Source organism: Onychomys torridus, chromosome 3 (assembly GCF_903995425.1).
Source record: "Onychomys torridus chromosome 3, mOncTor1.1, whole genome shotgun sequence".
In the NCBI taxonomy this organism is placed as follows: domain Eukaryota; kingdom Metazoa; phylum Chordata; class Mammalia; order Rodentia; family Cricetidae; genus Onychomys; species Onychomys torridus.
Window position 1 is genome coordinate 38,817,832 of NC_050445.1, and position 20,491 is coordinate 38,838,322.

Here is a 20,491-nt window from a genome sequence, read left to right on the forward strand (position 1 = left end):
GGTCATGATGGGTAATTCATGTTGCCACAGAGTTCACAAGCAGTTAATCAGGAGTTGATCAAAGTCATTAATTCAGATAATTTGACCTATATTTCAGTTGAAGTTTAACTCTAGAGATATTTGGGGAACAAAGAGTTTGCTGATCAATCCCTTAAGCAATATTATAGGAGGGTTATTATGACCATTCAACTTCTGGGAACACATAGCACCTCACACGCCTATCAGGAAGCTCTTTGGGAATTAATCTCCAAGCAGACTCCAACTTTGTTCACCCCCAAACAGTGTGATCATTCCTTCCACAAATAACAAAGGGATATGTTCTAAGACAGGGTAGAGAAGCAATCTCATCCTTATGAGACGATTGCAGAGTCACAGAGTCTTATTACACAAGCTTGGATGGCTGCCATGTCACTAAACCATAAAATCTTATGGGTCATTGTTATACATGCATTCCATTATAGATAGATAGATAGATAGATAGATAGATAGATAGATAGATAGATATGTAGATAGATAGATAGATAGATAGATAGATAGATAGATAGATAGAGATAGATCCTCATACAGACATGCATGCAGGCAAAACACCAATGCAGATAGATAGATAGACAAACAGACAGACAGACAGATAGACAGACAGATAGATATTAAAGAGGGGGGCGCATTTATGTCTACCATGTGAGGGCATCAGATCTTCTGGAGTCGGAGTTACAGGCAAGTGTGACTTGCTTGCCATTTGTGCTAGGAAGTGAACGTAGGTCCTATGCAAGAGCATGCTCCTAACCACTAAGCTATCTTGTCAGTTCCTAATTCATTTAATTTTTAACCCAAATCTTACTAGGAGGTACATGATTATGGTTTTAAGGACCACTGTTTCATGAAATGTTCTAGGTACCTGGGGTACATCAGAGACTAAAATGAATATTTTTTTCACTCTATTTGGGATAGATGGATAAAAAAGCAACAAATTTGTAAATTCTATGCAAAAGTAAGTACTGATGACAAAACAATTTAAAGTAGGGATAGGTCATTGTAATTTTAAATTAGGACTGGCAGTCACTTAAAAGGCAATATTGGCCATGGTATGGTGGTACATGTCTTTAATCTCAGCACTTTGAAGCAGAAGCAGGTGGATCTCTATGAATTCAATGTTAGCCTGATCTACATAGCAAATTCCATGTCAGCCAGGACCGTAGAGTGAGATCCTGTCTATAAATTGGAGGGGGTAGTGATATTGGAACAAAAATTTGGATGATGTTTAATCCATCCTCCCATCACCTTATAAAGTTTTAGGGCTGGAAAGGTATCTCAGTGCTTAAGAACACATACTGCCCTTGCAGAAGATCTATGGTGGGTCCCCACCACCCATATCAAGGTTACACAGCTGCCTATCACTCCAGAGAACCAGGCCTCCTCTTCTGGTCTCTGTGGACACCTGCATGCCCATGGTATACAGATTTACACAGGTACACACTGATATCCATTAAAAAAGAACCTTTAAAGTCTTACAAGGATGTTTTTCCTTATGTGGCCCCTGTATTTTCTGTGTCTTCTGAAAGCACCCAGGTACCTTCCCACTTTGAAGGTGTAAAGAGCAGATGGCTATTTCAGATATGTCCTGTCTGTATACCAATGGGTATGGGTTAACATGCTGCTTTCTTAGGGCCCAATGTATCCCTTGAAGGGAGCTACCAGCCTTCGTGGAACTCTATGACCACATGATCCCAAGGGAGGCACTTGCTCTTGAAAATAACTGAAGGACTCAAGCTAGAAAACCTCATCATATGCAGGAGACACTTAGGAACTGCACAGGAGAGTTTGTCTCGGTAGGAGAATATTGGTGAAGTCACACAACCATCTAAGAGTGAGGTTAAGGGACAGCGAAGCTGTGGTTTATTTAGCATCTACTGTAGACTGAGCATAGGGAAATGCTCTCCAGCATGAGCTGACAATTATGACCATCTACATGTAAAGGGGAGGAAACTAAGGCTTGAGAAAGTGAGTAACCTTCCCACTGCACACACAGGGGCACTTAAGCACATCTCTGCTGGCCCCAGAGCCCACCACGTTCCTACCTCATTAGTCAATGCTGTCTAGGATTAATCAGATATGGACTATAAAGTGCTATTGTTTCTGGAGCCCTCAAAAGACTGTCTCTCTGGAGTGGTTCCAGTTCTGAGTTCCAAAGTGCCTGTTGAACTGCATTTTCTACCTCATCCCTCTCTCCCAGGGTATCAGGCATGACTCGGGCTTGCCAGAGTCCCTTTCTATTATCCACCCCCCAACTTTTAGTTGCTGATTCTGTATCGCTATGACTGCCTGTGACTTGCTCCATTTGTAGCCCATACAGTCCCACAACCCAGAGCTGTGTCCCCTCCCACCCTGCCCCTCTTGCACTGAGGGACCAGGCTCAGCAGGTACAGGTGCAGGAGTCTAGCATCTCTGTGCTCCTCAACCAAGGTTAAAGGCTGCACTGCTAACAGTGGCAGCGAGGTGAGATGGGATGAACTTTGATCCCTGGTAAACAGGAGAGGGGAAGGCCCCAGGAAGACGGCTTCCTGGGGTCTCCCTCTCCCAGGAGCTTACCTGAGGTATGGGTTCATCCTCTATCTAGCACAGTAATATTCTGCAAAGCCATCGGAGGAGGCGGACAGTCTTTCTGCAGATTGCTCAAGCACCCTCTGGCAGAACACCTGTCATCTTCTTGCTCCTCTTTCCAATCACACTCACTGTCCCGGGATTGCATCTCCTAAATAAAACATTGACATTATGTTTAGTTTGAGTTCTGTTTGTCTAGGAAACTTGAACTAAATAAAATATTCAAGTTCATGTTCTTTCTCTTCATAGGACCACTGCTTCTTGCATTCTTTTGAGTGTCTTCCAAAATGCCATTGCTGGTAATAATCTCTCTCCTCTCTCTCTCTCTCTCTCTCTCTCTCTCTCTCTCTCTCTCTCTCTCTCTCTCTCTCTCTTTCACACACACACACACACACACACACACACACACACACACAGATAAAATCAAGTCTTTAAAAATCATACTGTCATTATCAGTACACCTAAGTGATATTTACATATTTCCCATAAAGATGCACAGTTTGTTTGAAAAGAAAAGAAAAAGAAAGAAAGAAAGAAAGAAAGAAAGAAAGAAAGAAAGAAAGAAAGAAAGAAAGAAAAAGAAATTGAAAGCCAGGAACTCAAATTGGCCTTGCTCTTGCATACCTCCTTTCCTGGGTGTCTCACAGGATCTGTCCCCTTGCCCAGGTTTGGGTCCCCATTATTCTCACTTAGACTATTATAGTTGCTTTTTAATTTATCTTTGTTTTCACACTGACTGTGAGTAGTCCTAAGACTAATTTTGTCTTGCTCCTCCATGTTCAAAACCTTCAGTAACGCTCATTGATCGGGAAATGACGCCCAGGGCCCTCCTAAACCCACTCTCTGGAGGCTCTGTCACAACAGCAGCAGCCTGGCGCTCCAGGTCTTCTGTCAACTGTTGTCGACCAAGCCAGTTAGACCCCTTTAAGGAACAGGGTATGAGATGTACTCGAGGGAGTCAGCTGTGTGGTGGGCTGAACCTAAACAGTACACGGAAGATGGTAGCCACGGCAGGGGCAGCAGACACCATTGGGCAACAGAAGCTGAGAGGCAGAAAAAACAATAATAGAAAGTACCACGAAGCAAGGCCACCAGAGGTATGAGGCATGACAGCAAGACATTAGTAGGGTACAGAAACAGCACTTCACTACCGGAGGGCCCACAGGGACAGCTGAGCTGTATGCCAGGTCCAGTGCTTCAACTTAGCTCGTGGTACCCTGAGTCTAGCTCTGTTCTAGAAATGAAAATGTCACCTCTTGAGATTTCTATCAACCCAGATCGTGGCAGGAACCTGAAGACACAGTCAACTGAGACTTTGAAAATAAGATGGTTCGGACATTTTCACACGACAGAGGCAGAGTGATGGGTGGTTAGGGTGTTAGGCGCTCACAGCTCAGCAGTGGAAGAAGCCGGGGCTGCAGAGAAGGGGGAATGGAAGCCTGAGAGAACAGGAACTGTGGAGAACATGGTTTTCCCGAGAGCATCACAAGCACCCTACTAAAGAAAGAAGAGAGAAACCTCGGTGTCTTCCTCCTATTCTCTGATCCTTCCTAATATCTCCCATTGGAAAGCCAGAGGGCAATGGAACCCAGATAGCATAGCATGGGAATAACAGGTTATCTAATACAGCCCAGGGCAGAGAACAGTATGGTGGCTCCCTGTCTCCCCCCACCCCCTTAAATGTCCACTGCCTATCTCCAGAACCCAAGGGTACTTACTACATCCTGTGACAAAAGATAAGATTCCAGTTGAGGGTCATGAGAGAAGAGGCTCATCCCACATTTCTGGGTGGGTCCCCAGTGCAGCCACACATTCTTACAAGGGAGAAGCAGCAGGGGAATTGTAGCACAGTAGACAAGGAGGCCATGTGACCACAGCAACAGCTTGGACCGGAGTGGCCAGGAGCCAAAGAAAGCCTGAGGCTATCAGTAACTGGAAGAAGCAGGGACAGATTATCTCCCCTCCCCTCAAGCCTCAAGAGATGCTGACCCTGCCCAAGCTTTCATTTGAGACTTGGGGCCTCTAGAACTGTGAGAAAATCCAATTCTGTTGTTTTTAGTCAACCAGTTTGTACTAATTTGTTACAGCAGTTGTAAAAAAAACCCGACAGAGGCCAAATGAACAACAAACAGCACAGACTCGCTTCATCTCAAATGGCACACTGACACCCACAACCCCGGGGCTGGATGACCGACGCTCTTTCACCTTGTATAGTGCATTAGGAATATCTGCTAGGACCCTTCCCACACTTCACATCCTAGGCTCCTGAATCACAGTTGCTTTCACATGCAAATGTCTCTTCATTCAAATAGGAGTATGGCCTTCTTCAGAGTGAGAACCTGTCTTTCATACCTCGGGAGCCCATAAAACTCCTCAGACATTTCTTTGAGCGGAGTAATTGGTAAATGAGAAAGAAGGCTTCCATTTGCCCATCTGTAAATGGAAAATAACAACCGCTAACTTGCCTCTCAGAGGTGATGATGGCAGTGTTTCCTGAAAACAATTCCTGTACCTGTAACAGAAATGATATATCTGAAACACTCATTCCTGCTAGAACAATTCCTCAGGAAAAAAAAAAAAATTACATTCCATTTTAGCGAGCCCTCTATTCCACACTGAACTAAAGCTGCCAGTGGTTCACCCCAAGGAAGAAGAGGCCAGGGATTGAGAAACAGAAGCAGGCTGGGGGTACAGCACGGCGGCAGAGTATTTGCCTCGTGTGTTTGAGGCCCTGGGCATTCTACCTGCCCCCTTGGCACTGAAAAAAAAAATCAGCAAATAAGTAAGCAAACAAAAAGAAAAACCTGAGACTGAAATACAAGCACCAAGGAACTATGACTCATAAAATAAACATTTATTAAAGACCTATGATGGCAAAATACAGACTATAGAAGCTGAGGAAATGCAATAAGGCACAATGGCAAGGAAGCAATTATCACAAAATATGATGAATGCTTGTGCGTGTGCGTGTGCGTGTGCGTGTGCGTGTGCGTGTGCGTGTGCGTGTGTGTGTGTGTGTATGTGTGTGTAAGACAGAGTCTCACTGGTCCCAGAGCTAGACTGGCAAGTCCCAGGGATCTTCCTGTCTCTGCTTCTACAGTGCTGGGATTATAGGTGCACACCATCAGGGCAACTTTCTACGTGGGTCACTGGAGATTCAAACTCAGGTCCTCATGCTTGTACAGCAAGCCCTTCACTGACACACACACACACACACACACACACACACACACACACACACACACACACACCGGCCTAATGAATGCTTTTTGTAAGAGCGAAATGCGAGGGGATCAGAAAGAAGGGAATGATTAACTCTAGAGACAGGAGTCTCGTTCCCAAGGAGCCACTTTGAAGCTGGTTATTTAGGATTTCATCAGGCAGAGGCAAAGTCTGTAGCATTCCAAGACCAAAAGAAACAACCGCCTGCCTGTGCAGTTGCCAAGCAAACCACACCCTGTTCAGTCCTATTGTATCCGCAAGGGCCTATTTTTATTCATTGTCCTCATAACCACTTTTTAAAACAAAAAGAGAATGTGGGCTAAGTCCCTTCTTTGAAATCAGGTATTTTATAGGACAAAGAAAGGAGACTCTGATTGTGGATTTGTGGAGGTTGACTTCTAGTGAGTCCAGAATTCCCCCAAGGAGTAGAAACGGATGCTCTTCCCTTCCCTTTTTCTGAAAACTGCACCGAGGCTGCCTAGTATGTTGCCAGGGGCCCTCTGAGCTCAGAAGAAAGCAAGAGGGGATGACACCCCAACCACAGGCACCGCTTTTGTGACAAGCATGCCCGGACCAGGAATGAGGGCCCTGCTTCCTCCCTTTGCTGACCTTCAGATCCCTCTAGGAGAGCAGGCATCACCCAGCCTCCCTCCCAGACAAGCCCTGCTAGGCCTCTGAGACCAGAGCTTGCAGCTTCTGAGTGGGAGGAAAAAACCTCTCGGGAAAGCAGCCAGGACAGAGGAAAGGCCAGCAGGCACCTACCGAAGGGCACAGGGGTCCCCGTTCTCCCCGTGGCACATCCACTGGGAAGCAGGGAAGTGGGAAACAGCCTCCCAGCCTCCCACTCTGCACCCTCTTCCTTGTTTTTCCCAGGAAGCCTCTACCTTGCAGACCCTGCCAGAAGGCCCGCGGCATTTTCATGAAGCAGTAATAACAAGGACAGAGCGTTCTAGCCTGCTGGAGCCTGCTGGCTGGTCACTCTTTCCATTGCCTTTTGTTTTCATGCATCGTTCCTCTCACTTGCTTCTCAGATTCCTCGGGGCTTTGAAAAAGCCACACAGTGACATCACCCAGCGGGCTGGCAGGCATCTCTGACATGCACGCGGCCCGAAGCATTGACGCGCATCTAGAGCTTCCAGAAAGGGACCACCTCCTATCAGCCTAGCTGGCAGAGGTAGGGCTTTAAGTACCACCCAGTGGACTGGTAAATCACATCCTACCGTCTTGTTCAAATGCATCTGCAGTGCAGGGCGTGGTGCTGCACAACCATAATTCTAGCTCGTGAACCACTGAGGCAGGAGGATTGCAATTTCTACACCACCTGTCTCAAGATGAAATAATATAACTGAAAAGGGAAAATATATCTGCAGGGTTTGTTGAGCACACTTTCTTTCTTGAATGATCCAAGCACAGCCAACATGGATGTGCCTAACCAAACACAGAGAAGTTTTACTATAACAGTTTTAATGTGAACGGTCTCTCGTGGGTCATGTGTTCACACTTGGTGCCAGCTGGTGGCGCTGTTCTGTGGAATTGTTGAACTGTGACTGGCAGAGGTGAGTCATTGAGGGTGGGGTTTTGAAGGTTACAGCCTAGCTCCCTTTCCTATTGAGTTCACTACTTCCTGGTCAGCCAAAACGTGAATAATCTTCAAAAAGACTAGCCAACCGCAATGCCATGGTCTCCCCTCCATAGTAGACCATGTTGCCCGATACCAGGAACCAACATAAAACTCTCCTCCCCTAAGTTGATGCTGTTGGGTATGTTATTGTCACACTGACGTAAAAGTCACTGACACTCATGTGTCAATGTGTAAGATGGCTGTACACATGCCTATTTAGAGCAGAGAGGACCTCAGGCCTTCAAAATCACCCGAAGCCTGTTCCCAGCCATATTCTTAAGCTACCCTACTGGAACCCGAGAGTAAAGCCCAGGTAGATACTTACTTCCTAATACTTTAAAAACATTTTACATGTATTTATTTATTTAGTGTATGGGGGCCACAGCACAAGTGTGGAGGTCAGAGGACAACTCAAGGGAGTCGGTCCTCTCTTCTCGCTATGTGGGTCTGGGGCATCAAACTCAGGTCGTTAGGCTTGGCAGCAAGCTCCTTTGCTCACTGAGCCATCTCTCCAGCATGATATCGACTTTAAAAACTTAATGGTATTGGTTCTCAATGTGGAGCAAGAGACATTCTCCTAAATCATTGATGAGAGAAAAAAACTGGTTCAGCTATTGTGCAGAGTAACCTCGAAAGCAATCTGGTAAAGTCAAAAGTGCATATCCATTTCCTGGCAATGTCCACCCCAATTTATACTCCAAATTCCTACATGTGTCTCAGGCGACATGAAAACCCAAAATCTCAAAAAACAAAACAAAACATAACCCAAAACAAACAAAAAACCAACAAAACCCAAAAAAACCAAGCCAGGGCAAACCAACAACAAAACTATTGACCTAATGAATTTCTACTTACGGGAGACTAGAATCTAAAGTAGTTATGCAACAGGGTAATAGTCTTTCAGGGTTCCACAGTATAAAATTACCATGTTAAAAGAACAGATTAGTTCTATTAGCATCATATACATAAATCTCAAAGTCTTGATGGTGAGAAAAGGGCTGTAGGAAAATATGTATGCTACTTACATACATGCTTGACACTCCAAACTAGTATTTTGTGTCGTTTAAAGCATCTTTAAGAAATTGGTTGCTTCTGGGGAAAGTTGAGATGCAAAGGACTTTGAAAACCAGATCCTTTCTTTATTTAAAAATATTAAAAGGGCACTAGGGAGGCAAAGGCAGGCAGATCTCTGAATTGAAGGCCAAACCTGGTCTACAGAGTGAGTTCCAGGACAGCCAGGGCTGCAAAAAGAAACCCTGTCTGGAAAAACACGTGTGCGTGTGAGTGTGCGTGTGAGTGTGTGTGTGTGTGTGTGTGTGCGTGTGCGTGTGCGTGTGCGTGTGTGTGTGTGTGTGTGTGTGTGTATTTGTGTGTGGAGTTATGGAGTTGTGGCACACACCTTTCATCCTAGCACTTGGAAAGCAAACTTAAATGGATGTCTGTGAGTTAAAGGCCAGTCTGGTCTACATAGTGAGCTCCAGACCAGCCAGAGATACATGATAATCCCTGTCTAATAAGTAAAGAAATATCATTTAAAAAAGATTCCTGGATAGTGGATATATACTCTACAAGTGATTCTGAGGATCATAGCTAGTACAGCAAAAGATTCTGATGAGGTCCTTAGAATTCTTACTTATGAGAGATGAATGTTTGGTTTTGTTGTTTGTTTGTTTGTTTGTTTTCGAGACAAGGTTTCTCTGTGTAGCTTTGTGCCTTTCCTGGAACTCACTTGGTAGCCCAGGCTGGCCTCGAACTCACAGAGATCTGCCTGGCTCTGCCTCCCGAGTGCGGGGATTATAGGCGTGCGCCACGGCCGCCCAGCTGAATGTTTGTTTTATATATCGAATCATCTCCTTAAACATAGACACTAACGAACCCTCTTAGAAACGTGTGTGATCTATGTGGCTTTTGTTAGTGGAGAAGCCAAACAAGCTCTCTTATCCAGGTGCCCTTGTGACCTTCTGGACTTGAGTGTCTTAAAAAGAATCAGAGGTACAGTGGATGAGGAAAGGTGCTGGACCTCATGCAGATATAATTATAACCATACCCAGAAATTCCCAGCGTTGGCAGAAAATCAGATAAAAATGTTAATGCAGTTGTCCGTGCCCCATTATCTGAGAGCATGACACAGCAGCTCTGTGTCGGGGAGACTGGGATCTATATTTTAAAAGGCTTTCCAAGAAATTCTGATGATCAGCCAGGTATGAGGAATGGCAGCCATCTCTGGTTAGGTTCTATCAGTGTTTTCAAAGAAACTGGGCAGGAGAAAATAAAGCAACAGAAGAAAGGAGAAAGGGAGGAGGGCACGGCAAGTCTTGAACCCTCCCTCACATCCGTCCTACTCAGTCTCTTCCAGGATCCTCCAGCCTTGAACTGTCTTTTCCTAATTCTAACTTTCTGTAATACTCATTTGGCAATTACGCACTTCCTGTTTGTCCCTAACATGCTACTATTGAACCCAGTGAGTTTAACCTGTGCTATAAGCATCTTAGACCATCTTTGTACTTTCTAGTGTCTAACACGGTGCCTCAGTGAGTAAGCAGCAATGAATCATTATGAAGAGTACACCAAGTTCAGAAATATGGTAAGATACGAAATAAATCAATTGTATTTTTATAAGCTAGCAATGACATCCGCTGCAATTCTTATCAAAATTTCAACAACTTTTCTTTTGCAGAAATTGACAAGCTGGTTATAAAAGTCATATGGAAGGATAGCTCAGAATAGGCATAATAACCTTGAAAAAGAACGAAGATGGAAGATGAGTATTTCCAGTTCAAAACCTACATAATCTGACATAAGATATAAGAGTACCTATAGAAACCAGCAAAAAACTGATGGTGTCGAGATAAACCAGCATATTATGGTCAATTTTAGACAAGGTGCCAAAACAACTTCATAGGGGAAATTTGTTGGGTTTTACTTGTTTGTTTGGCTTTAGCACTGGGGTCTGAACCTCATATACACTAGGTAAGCACTCTACCACTGAGCTGTTCCCTTGTTCCTCAGCTCTCATTGTCTATTTGGACATGAGGTCTTAATAATTATCCATGCTGGCTGTGAGCTCATTCTGTATCCTGTGCTGGTCTTGACCTTGCAATTCTCCTGCCTCAGCCTCCCAACTAGCTGGTATTATAGGATTTGTGGTGTGGGCTCAGCTAAAACTATTTTTTCAAAAAATGGTGCTAGGACAGCTAATTATTTACATGCAAAAGAGTAAAGTGGGGCTCTCTGCACTATACTCCTCCCCCACATTCTATGCAAAGTACAGTATGTATGTGTAAAAATGTCACAATGAAACTCATTACTTTGTACTGTAATTAAAAATTAATAAAGTATAAATTCACAGTGAATCATTGACCTAAACGTAAGAATTAATTTATTTTTTCTATTTTTTTTTTTGTTGTTGTTTTGTTTTTGAGACAGAGTTTCTCTGTGTAGCTTTGGAGCCTGTCCTGGATCTTGCTCTGTATACCAGGCTGGCCTTAAACTCAGAGTGCTGGGATTAAAGGTGTGCGCCACCACTGCCCAGCTCTAATTTTTTTCTTTTTATACAGGGTCTTACTATGTGGCCTGTAGCTTGACTGGCTTGGAACTTGCTATGTGGGAGAGACCAGATCTGAACTTATGGCAATCCTCCTGTCTCTGCCTTCTGAGTGCTGAGATTACAGGTGTGTGCTACTATGTCTGGCATAAAAGTAAAAATTCTTCCTGGGGTAGAGATACAACTCAACGTGTCTAACATGTGGAAGGCCCTGGGGTCCATCCACAGCCAAATAAATAAACATCCCCCAGAACAAAGGTGCAAACAAGTCTTGAAAAATCTTCCCAAATCTTGCAAAAAGGAAATCCAAAACCAAAGTGTCAAAAGCTTAAAAAAATAGACCAATGGATTTTAAAAGTGAAAAATTTTCTGTTTCATGGGCCAGTGAGATAGTTCAGGGGGGCAAAAATAAACAGACTTGGTGTGTAAGCTTAATGACCTCACTTCAACCCTCAGAACCCATCGACAGTGGACAAAGAGACCTAATTCCCAAAAGTCCTCCATGTGTGCGCCATGGTATAGTCCCACATATATACATACAAAGAATAATTAAAAAATAAAAAACCTTTGTGTTTCAAAGGACACCCACCATCAAGAAAATAAAAGGGCAAATTACAGAAGGAAAGCTAAGCCCTTGCAGCCATCTGAAAAGGACCTTATATCCAGAGTGCATAAAACTCCATTATAAAACTCTATTATAAAAAGATAACCCAATGAGCCAGGCAGTGGTGGCACACGCCTTTAATCCCAGCACTTGGGAGGCAGAAGCAGAGATATCTCTGCGAGTTCAAGGCCAGCCTGGTCTACAGATCGAGATCCAGGACAGCCAGGACTAGTATATAGAGAAACCTTGTCTCGGGAAAAAAAAAAAAAAAAAAAAAAAACCAAATGAAAATATCATCAAGAAATCTGAATAAACATTTATCAGAAAAATAGATACAAATGGCCCCCATGCGTGCAGACAGATGATCAGCACCACGAGTCATTAGGAAAACACAAATCAAAACCCCAGACACATTCTTCGCACCCACAAGAATGCCCATGGTTAGTGAGGATGTAAAGAAACTGAAATCTTCATCTAATGCTGCTGAGTGTGTAGAACAATATGGTGACTTTGAAAACCTACATGGTAATTCCTCAAAATGCTGAACTACACAGCTACTGGGCAATTCTTTCCTAGACATAACTACATCAAGAGAAATGAAAATGTGTATATTCATATTATGTACAAATACTTATACCTAAATGTTTGTAACAGCATTATGTATAATGGACAAAAAGTAAAAGCAACCCATGTTTATAACCTGAAGAACAGATAAATGAAATCTGTTATAATCATGTAAAAACAGACAGACAGACTGGTAAGTACTGCAATATCGGGGAAACCATGAAAACACTATGCTAAATGAAAGAAACTGGTCGCAAAAGATCACACATTAGGATCCATTCATGTAATATATTCACGATGTGCAAACCCTGAGAGGCAGACAGTGGATTAGTGGTTCCCGAGAGTAGGAATTAGGAATGAGGTATGACATCTGTGGCTACAGGCTTCTTAAGCGGTACCAGAAATTTTCTTGAATCGGATAGTTGAGATGGACATACCAGCAGAGATACTTCTAAAACAATGAGCTATATATTTAAATAGGTGGCTTTTACAGTATGTAAAATAGTACCTCAACAGCTATAAAGGAAGTAAAAACCAGATAACCCAGCTTTGCATTCTAGCTCAGTTACTGTTGCTGAATATATCAAGTTCCTTTCCCTTGGGACCTTGGCATTTGCTGTTTCGCTAAGTATTTGTACTGTCGCGGTATTAGCTATTTTCTGTTGCTATGATAAAACACTGTGACCAAGGCACCTTACAGAAGGCAGTTTCCTTGAGTTTGCAGTTCCAAAGTGACACGAATCCAGTGAGGGAATCATAGCAGCAGATGGCCAACACGGATGCAGGAACAGCAGAGAGCTCCTATCTCCAACTATAAGCAGGAAGCAGAGAGCACAAACTGGACTGGCTTGTGGTTTTGAAATCTCACCCCCTCTCCCACATACACACATCCAGTGACATACTTCCTCCAGCAAGGCCACACCCCCTAAACCTACCCTACAGTGCCGCCAACTTAGGGGACCAAATATCCAAATATCTGAGCCTCTAGGGACATTCTCCTTCAAACCATTACTCAGCTTCTCATTATTTAGGTCTCCCTCAGCCTTCATCCATTGGGTGATGGTCCCCATTCCTGTATAATTTATCATTATTGTGGTGGCTCAAATGAGACATTCCGCCATAAATCTCAAGTACTTAAATGCTTGCTTCTTAGTTGGTGGCTGTTTGGGGAGGAGTAGGAGGTGTGGCCTTCCTTCCTGAAGGAAGTATGTCGCTGGGGGTAGGCTCTGAGGTTTCAAAACCTAGGGCCATTCCCAGAGTGTTCTCTGCCTCCTGCTTGCAGGCCAAGATGTGAGCTCTGAGTTAGCTCTACCCGCTGCCAAGCCTTTGTTGCACCATTATGGACTCCAATCCTCGGAAACCACAAAGGCCAATTAAATGCTTTCTTTTTGAAGATGCCTTGGTCATGGTGGCTTTTTGTACAGCAACAGAAAAGTGAATAATGCGATGGTTAGTAACCCCGTCTTCTTTTCCTTGTAGCATTAGTCGATACCTGAAATCATCTTGTCTTTTAGTTTACTGGTTCCTTGTGTGTCTCTCTCCCTGGAGAATAAGCTCCATGAGAACAGGAACCTTCCCTGAGTTAGTTATAGCCGTCACTTATGTCAGTGGCGGCGCCTGACACGCCGTAAGCATTCAGTAATGTTTGCTGTATGGAGCATGAATAGAGGGTGGCTAATCACCAAGATTCCTTAATTGTAGCTAGAGTTTTCCTGCCTGGCCCACAGTCAGGACAAATCCTTCTCACCCACCAGTCCCACAGCCAGTCCAACAGCTGCTCAGACCAAACCAAGTAAACACACAGAGACTTACATTATTTACAAACTGTATGGCTGTGGCAGGCTTCTTGCTAACTGTTCTTTTATCTTAAATTAACCCATTTCTATTAATCTATAAGTTGCCATTGGGCTCGTGGCTTACTGGTATCTTTACATGTTATTTTTCATCACAGTGGCTGGCAGGATCTCCTGCCTCAGCCTTCCACTTCCCAGAATTCTCTTCTCTGCTTGTCCCGCCTATACTTCCTGCCTGACTACTGGCCAATCAGCATTTTATTTATACAGAGCGATCTCCACAGCACTTAACCTCCCTAAATCTTCCTTTTCTAGTGACAAAACAGCATGATACTTGCACTCAGCCCTAGTCACAGTGCGTGCAAAGACACAGCTCATTGCAGACATTCGATAAATGTGAACAGTCACTATTGTCCCGATCTCCAGCACCACCCTTCACCCATGATTAAGACGGTCCACATGATGATAACAGTCACCTGAAATGAGCTATTCTCACTGGAAAATGAATGACTGAGTCCCTTCTTGGAGGGTGGACAAGCTTTGCATTCTAGGCCCCTAGGATTTGGTTTTTCTTTAAATGAAGTCAATAAATAATAACTATAGTTAACTATTTTTTCCTTTCTTTTAGGGAGCTTGGGGGTCTGGAAATTGAGTGTATGGTACAATGTACCAAAAAATATTCTCTACCATTGAGTTACATCCCAGACCAATAGCTGTAATTATTATTGGGATTACCTCAGTTATAAAGAAAGCAAGGAAGGAAAAAGAGAGAGAATACTAAATAACAATGCTCCTCAAGTAAAAGAAAGAATGGGCAGATCTATTATCTTTTGATAGTAATGTAATAACTTTCCCCCACATGTTCAGTAGTTCACAAGAACTTAGTGACTGCCCATTCAGTACAAATACAATAGCCGCTTGATGTTTGACCTTCCTAGTTGGCTTCAAAGAGCCAGGGTATGAAGCCAGTGAAGCAGGACAGTGAAGCAGGTGAGGAGTGCGGTGGTGTGTGGAAGCAGGTCATGCAGATAGCCAGTGACTTTACCTACCAGTCAGCACCCACACTGAGGCTTACACCTTCACAGTCGCTCTCATTCAGAGTCAGGCAGAGTCTCAGAAAGCCATCTTTTACTGACTTTTGTGGACAAATGATAGGTTGGAGTGGCAAATCCATCAGGAAAATTATGGTTAGGCTCCAGGAACAAGTGACCCTGAAAACCTCCGTGGCTTACAATAACAGCTGACGCCACTCACGCCTCTTGTCCATCAGAAGTCTGCTGCAGTGGCGGCGGCGCTGCCCCCATTGTCTTCAGTCTGAGGCCAGCACTGGGGAAGCAGATGTGATCTAAAACATGGAGAGGGAAAAGAAGGAGGGTGAACAAAACTCCCCACATGGATGCAGCTCGCTTCTACCACCTGCATTCCATCGGGTGGGACTGCGGGGTACGTGGGTAAGAAACTTGGACTGTTTTGAAATACAACCTACTATACTTGTCTTCAAAAATTTTAGAATTTGGTGGAGTGGGGGGGGCAGGGGAAATGCCTGAAGGGGCCTCACTTTTAAATTTCAGAATGTCCTTTTGGGGAGGGAGAAAAAAAAAATGTACCTTTGAGATGCAACTGCAAATTCTCCATAATAAATGACCACATATAAAAAGATGCCGAGCACTAGAGTCTAGATACAAAAAAATACACCCAAAAATGCAATAAAGGCACCCTTTATGCAGCCTGGCTTTCAAGAGAATGTCTTTAGAGGACTCTTCCCTCAGACCTCGGCAAACCCTTCCTTGCCCTCCTGGGCCATAGTCCCACAGCGATTTCATGAATTTCTCTGAGGACTGAGGCCTCCTGCCTTTCAGGCAATGGGTGACTGCGCAGCTGGTGACTTGTTGGATGCCGGGAAAGTGCAGATTCCTGACAGCGGCGATTGTAACAGTGCCGATGGCACTGTTTTCTGGGAGGTGAGTGTTTGTTTACCAGCAGGTATCATGGCTGAGGTTCGGTCCCTCAAACCTAGAGCCCTGAAGTACTGAAGAACTGTGGTTAAGGGCTGACAAGTACCCCCAAGCTAATAATGCATGTGGAAGTCCTAACCCCCACTATCTCAGAGAACAACAGAATTTGCAGATAAGGGCTTTCAAGAGATAGTGTAGTTAAAATGAGGGCTTTAGGGTGGGGTCTTACCCAACATGAGGATATTCAGGGCCAGGGCTGAGCTTGATGGTAAAATACCTGACTTACCTGTACAGGGACCCGGGTCAGACTCCCGGTACCCCTAAATAAACAAATCAGGAGAGACCATGTGGGGATTCAGCAAGAAGGTAGCTGTGTGCAGCCTAAGGATAAAGCTCAATCAGAAACCAAACTTGCTTACACATTAGTCTTGTACTGGCAGCTTCTAGAACCATGAAGAATTGCTGTTATTTAAACTACCCAGTCTGTGGAGTTTTGTTATAGCAGCCCTCTGGACTAACACAGTGGTTCTTTCAAGTATCCAACAGTGATGTGTAGACAGGAAAGGCCTATCATCTTCCCCCAGTGCTGGAGGTAAACCCAGGCTTGACACATGCACAGGCTTAGGCTAGTTTTGCTTTTCACAGTAAAGGTGCTGGCTGTCATCCTCTGATCCTCCCTGGTATCAGTGGTTGGTAAGATGAGAAATCTTTGAGAGAGGAAGTCCTTTACAGTGGTTATCATTCACAGGCCCCTGAGAAACCCTCACCTTTGGGAATACCCTATTCACTAGCCCCCTAAAAGGTCTCTCTAGGGATTTTCATTAATTGGTAGAAATTGGTCCAGATGTGCTTAAAAGTAGGGGAAAATGTCATTTTAAATGATGCTTAATTACAGAGAACTCTTAATAACACGGGGAAATGATTATATTATCATTTAAGTAAAAAAAAATCAGCATGCAAAATTAAACCGTATAGACAGAATCACCTTATGTATGTAATCATATGCATAGGAGGAAGGCTGACTAGAATCACATTAGCTTTTCCGTACGGTGAGATTACAGGTCATTTCTTCTTTATATTCCTCTGCATTTCTGACTTTTTCATGTTGAGCATGTGTGAGCTTTATGATCACAAAATAGGCTTATATTTTAAAGATGGGAAGATGGAGCAGAGTGTAATGGAACCCAGTGCCACAGATGAGAGCCATCTCTGAGAGATACAGGCTCCAGATCTCCTAAGTCAGCTCCAAAGCCATCTGAAACCTGTGGCCCCTTCTCTCTGCTTCCATGACTGGGGATTCCAACTCCTATTTGGAATAGGTCTCTGACAGTTCCTCCCTTCCGATCTCTGAGCTCTGCTTCTGAATTTACACTCTGCTTTCCAGATTCAAGTTGTCTATGCTTTTCTTAACCAATGACCAACCCAACCTTTTCACCCTTTCCATACACCTTGCTCCCAACCCTTTTGTACCCTGAAGCTGTCCTGGCACCTCTGGTTTCCATGGGCAGAGTGGCTGCAAAGTCATAAGCAGGAAATAAAGGGCGCAGGGGAGGGAATATTGGGAGAAACGCTTCCAGAGTTTTCTTCTCTGTGGTGTGACTCTCCTGGCTCCTCCTACCTCCCTTCTTGTCTCTCCTCTTGTAGATGCTACGTCAGACTGACGCCATGCTGAAGAACACACAGATCATGCTTATCCCACCTCCTCCTTCCTTCCTCTCATTGTATCTGTCTGCTCACAGTAAGACTATCACCTAGTTCTTCAAAGCACAATCCTCTTCCTAACCCAGCTTCCAACCTCAGCTTGCACAAGCCTTTCTTGATCAAATGTTACTTGTGATGGAGCTTGTCTACCTGGCGGTGAAACATTGCATTCCTACTAGATCTCACGGTTAATCTCTATCAGTCATCAAGGTTGGTGTGAGCTGAATAACAGCGCCCTCCCAAACCTATGTGTGGATATGCTACTCTCATGCCATCCTTATTTCCCCCAGCCAAGGGATAGACTGCCAGTTACTTTCTATTGCTGTGATAAAATATCAAGTCCAAAAGCAACTTAAGGAAGAGTTCCTTTTGGCTTTTGGTTCCAGAGAGAGAAAGAGCGTAGCATGGACATAGGAGCAGCAAGCTGGCCGATCATGTCTTATCCACACACAGGAAAGAAGGGGAGGGAACAGGAAAAGGGGCGAGGCTCTAAACCCCAATGTCTACCCCCAATGATATACTTCCTCCACTTCCTAAAAGCTCTGTAAGCTCTCCGAACAACAGCACCAACTTGGTGCCAAGGGTTCAAATACGTGAGTCTGTAGGAACGTTCTTGTTCAAACCACAGACGGGGTTAGGAGACTGGGTCCACGCAAGTGGTTCCGTTGTGAGAGCAGAACCCTCGTGAGGGGGTTTGTGCCCTGAAAGAAAAAAAGGCTCTGCGGGAAACTTTCTCACTCTTTTCATCCCATGAAAAGGTATCATGGGAAGCCAGCTTTAGTGTCCTGGAAGGTTCTGGATGGACCTTCACCAGAACCCGACTGCGCTAGCACCCTGATTTGAACTTCTGGTGGTTGCAATTTTGAGAAACAAGAATATATTTATTACACAAATGGTCTTTATTTTTTTATTTTTATATTTATTTATTTAGTTTTTTTTTTCAAGACAGGGTTTCTCTGTGTAGTTTTGGTGCCTGTCCTGGATCTCACTCTGTAGACCAGGCTGGCCTTGAACTCACAGAGATCTGCCTGGCTCTGCCTCCCAAGTGCTGGATTTAAAGGCGTGTGCCACCGCCACCCTGTTGCACACCTGGCCTTTGACATGTCCTTATCACAACTGGAACTGACTAAGAAGTTTTGGTCTTCATCTGCTCACTCGTTGGAGCTCAGGGAAAGAAATGTTATGAATAAGATCTTCTCAATATCTCAAGAAGTAAATGACTTAGGAGCCTACTCTGTCCCCACTGACAAGGGACTTTACATGTGCTGGTGCATTTAATGTTTTCCTGTGAGCCTTCTCATCGCTGTGACACACCACCCAAGAAACCACCTGAGCAAAGAATGGTGTGTTTGCTTGCAGTTTCAAAGGGCTCAACTCATGCTTGACTGATCCCCTTGTTTCTGGGCCTGGTGAGGCAGAACATCACAGAGGAAGCAGGTGGAGGAGAAAACCTGATAACCCCGTAACAGCCAGGAAGCAGAGAGACATAACAGGAGGCGGCTAGGACCTTCACATCCACAGCAACTCACTTTTCCCAACAAGGCCACCTCCATGGTTTCACCACTTAATAATCCATTCAGAATGGAAGCCTCAGTGGGTGAAACCATTAGATTTGGTCAGCACCCTCCTCATCTAAACCGCCTCTGGAAACTCCCTCACCGACACCCCCCAAAGGTTTGCTTTTCTCATCTTTTGGGCATCTCTCAATCCAATTGAGTTGCCAGTCAAGATAACCATCTCACCTCACAACCACATGGGTTATTTTCCCCTATCACAAATCAGGAAACAAATGCTCAGAGAAAATAAGAAATGTGCCTAAGGTCTCACAGTTAGTGAGTGGCAAGCATCTGTCTAATTTGAAAGACCAAACACTTCTCAATGCTTAAGAGCTTGTCTTTGGCCACTCAGGGACTGAGACAACAACCCTATCTATGTTCCTTAATACCTCATCGCGCCACACCTTCATTACCAACCAACCATGCATGCTTTTAACTGAGCAACAAGCCAGGAGGGCAAAGACAATGGCAGGGAAAGACAGGAAGACAATGGTTAGAAAAGTATAGATTAGAAAACACTAACTATTAAGAACTACATTTTCCCCTAACATCTCAGAGACATTTTCCCCCTTCGAGACAGAATCTTACTCTGTAGCCTAGGCTGGCCTGGAACTCACTATGTAGCTCAGGCTAGACTCTAACTCATGGTGATCCTCCAGCTCCCGAGTACTGGGATTCTGTGTGAGACACCACACTTGTCTGTCTGAGACTTTGACCAATTCCTTTCCTCTGTTCCCTCAAGTTGTTCCTCAGCCTGAGCTCTGGCTTCCCAGCTGTAAAACAGTTCAGTACCAGCCCGTTTTACTTACATCAGACCACGTGTCATTTTTTTCTGAGGCTGGCATCAGGATGGCGGTCCCTTAACTCCGGCTTGCCATTAAAAACAAATATTTGTCTTACTGCATATGATTGAAAATAATTTAAACGGATAATGGGTTAATCTAACCATACATAAAAGCCAGAGGCAGTGAGCTGATGAACAGAAAATGATAGTATAATTTAGCTGGCTGACCTTTTCAACAGACAAGTGAAGAAGACGTTTGACTCTGACCCCTAAAGATGGTCAGCGGGCCAGCTCAACCACAGCCCTTTTCGGTGAACCAGCAGATACCCAGCTGCCAAAGGACCAGGCAGTGTTTACAGGATCTCAAACCACTGCTACTTTCTTCTCATCTTCCCAACAAAAACTCAGAAAGTACAAGGGCACCCCGCAGGCCACTAAGCACATCCCCGATTGTCCCCCAGGGAAATCTGATGTTGAAAACTGGCACTTTTCCAAAATAGTGGTTCAGGCCAGATGAGGAATTAGAGAAAAGATGGCCTTCCATGGAAA

At 44.3% G+C, this 20,491-nt stretch overlaps 1 protein-coding gene and 1 long non-coding RNA gene across 6 annotated transcripts in view; one reads left to right on the top strand and one right to left on the bottom strand.

Annotated features, from left to right (window-relative positions):
* Positions 1 to 20,491, bottom strand: part of Mkln1 (muskelin 1) — a 315,449-nt gene that overhangs the window by 159,792 nt on the left and 135,166 nt on the right. For 3 of the 5 annotated variants that reach the window (XM_036182846.1, XM_036182847.1, XM_036182848.1), the window contains 2 exons: positions 14,996 to 15,291; positions 2,587 to 2,749 (listed from right to left, as the gene is read on the bottom strand). In XM_036182846.1, the coding sequence (XP_036038739.1) occupies positions 2,587 to 2,603 (17 nt within the window). In that variant the 5' untranslated portion in view covers positions 2,604 to 2,749; positions 14,996 to 15,291. The remainder of the gene's footprint in view (positions 1 to 2,586; positions 2,750 to 14,995; positions 15,292 to 20,491) is intronic. The other 2 variants (XM_036182850.1, XM_036182849.1) reach the window with 2 other exon arrangements.
* LOC118580851 lies at positions 5,819 to 10,736 on the top strand. Its single transcript, XR_004944567.1, has 3 exons — positions 5,819 to 6,994; positions 9,954 to 10,025; positions 10,119 to 10,736. It is a non-coding gene; the product is annotated as an uncharacterized LOC118580851 (long non-coding RNA).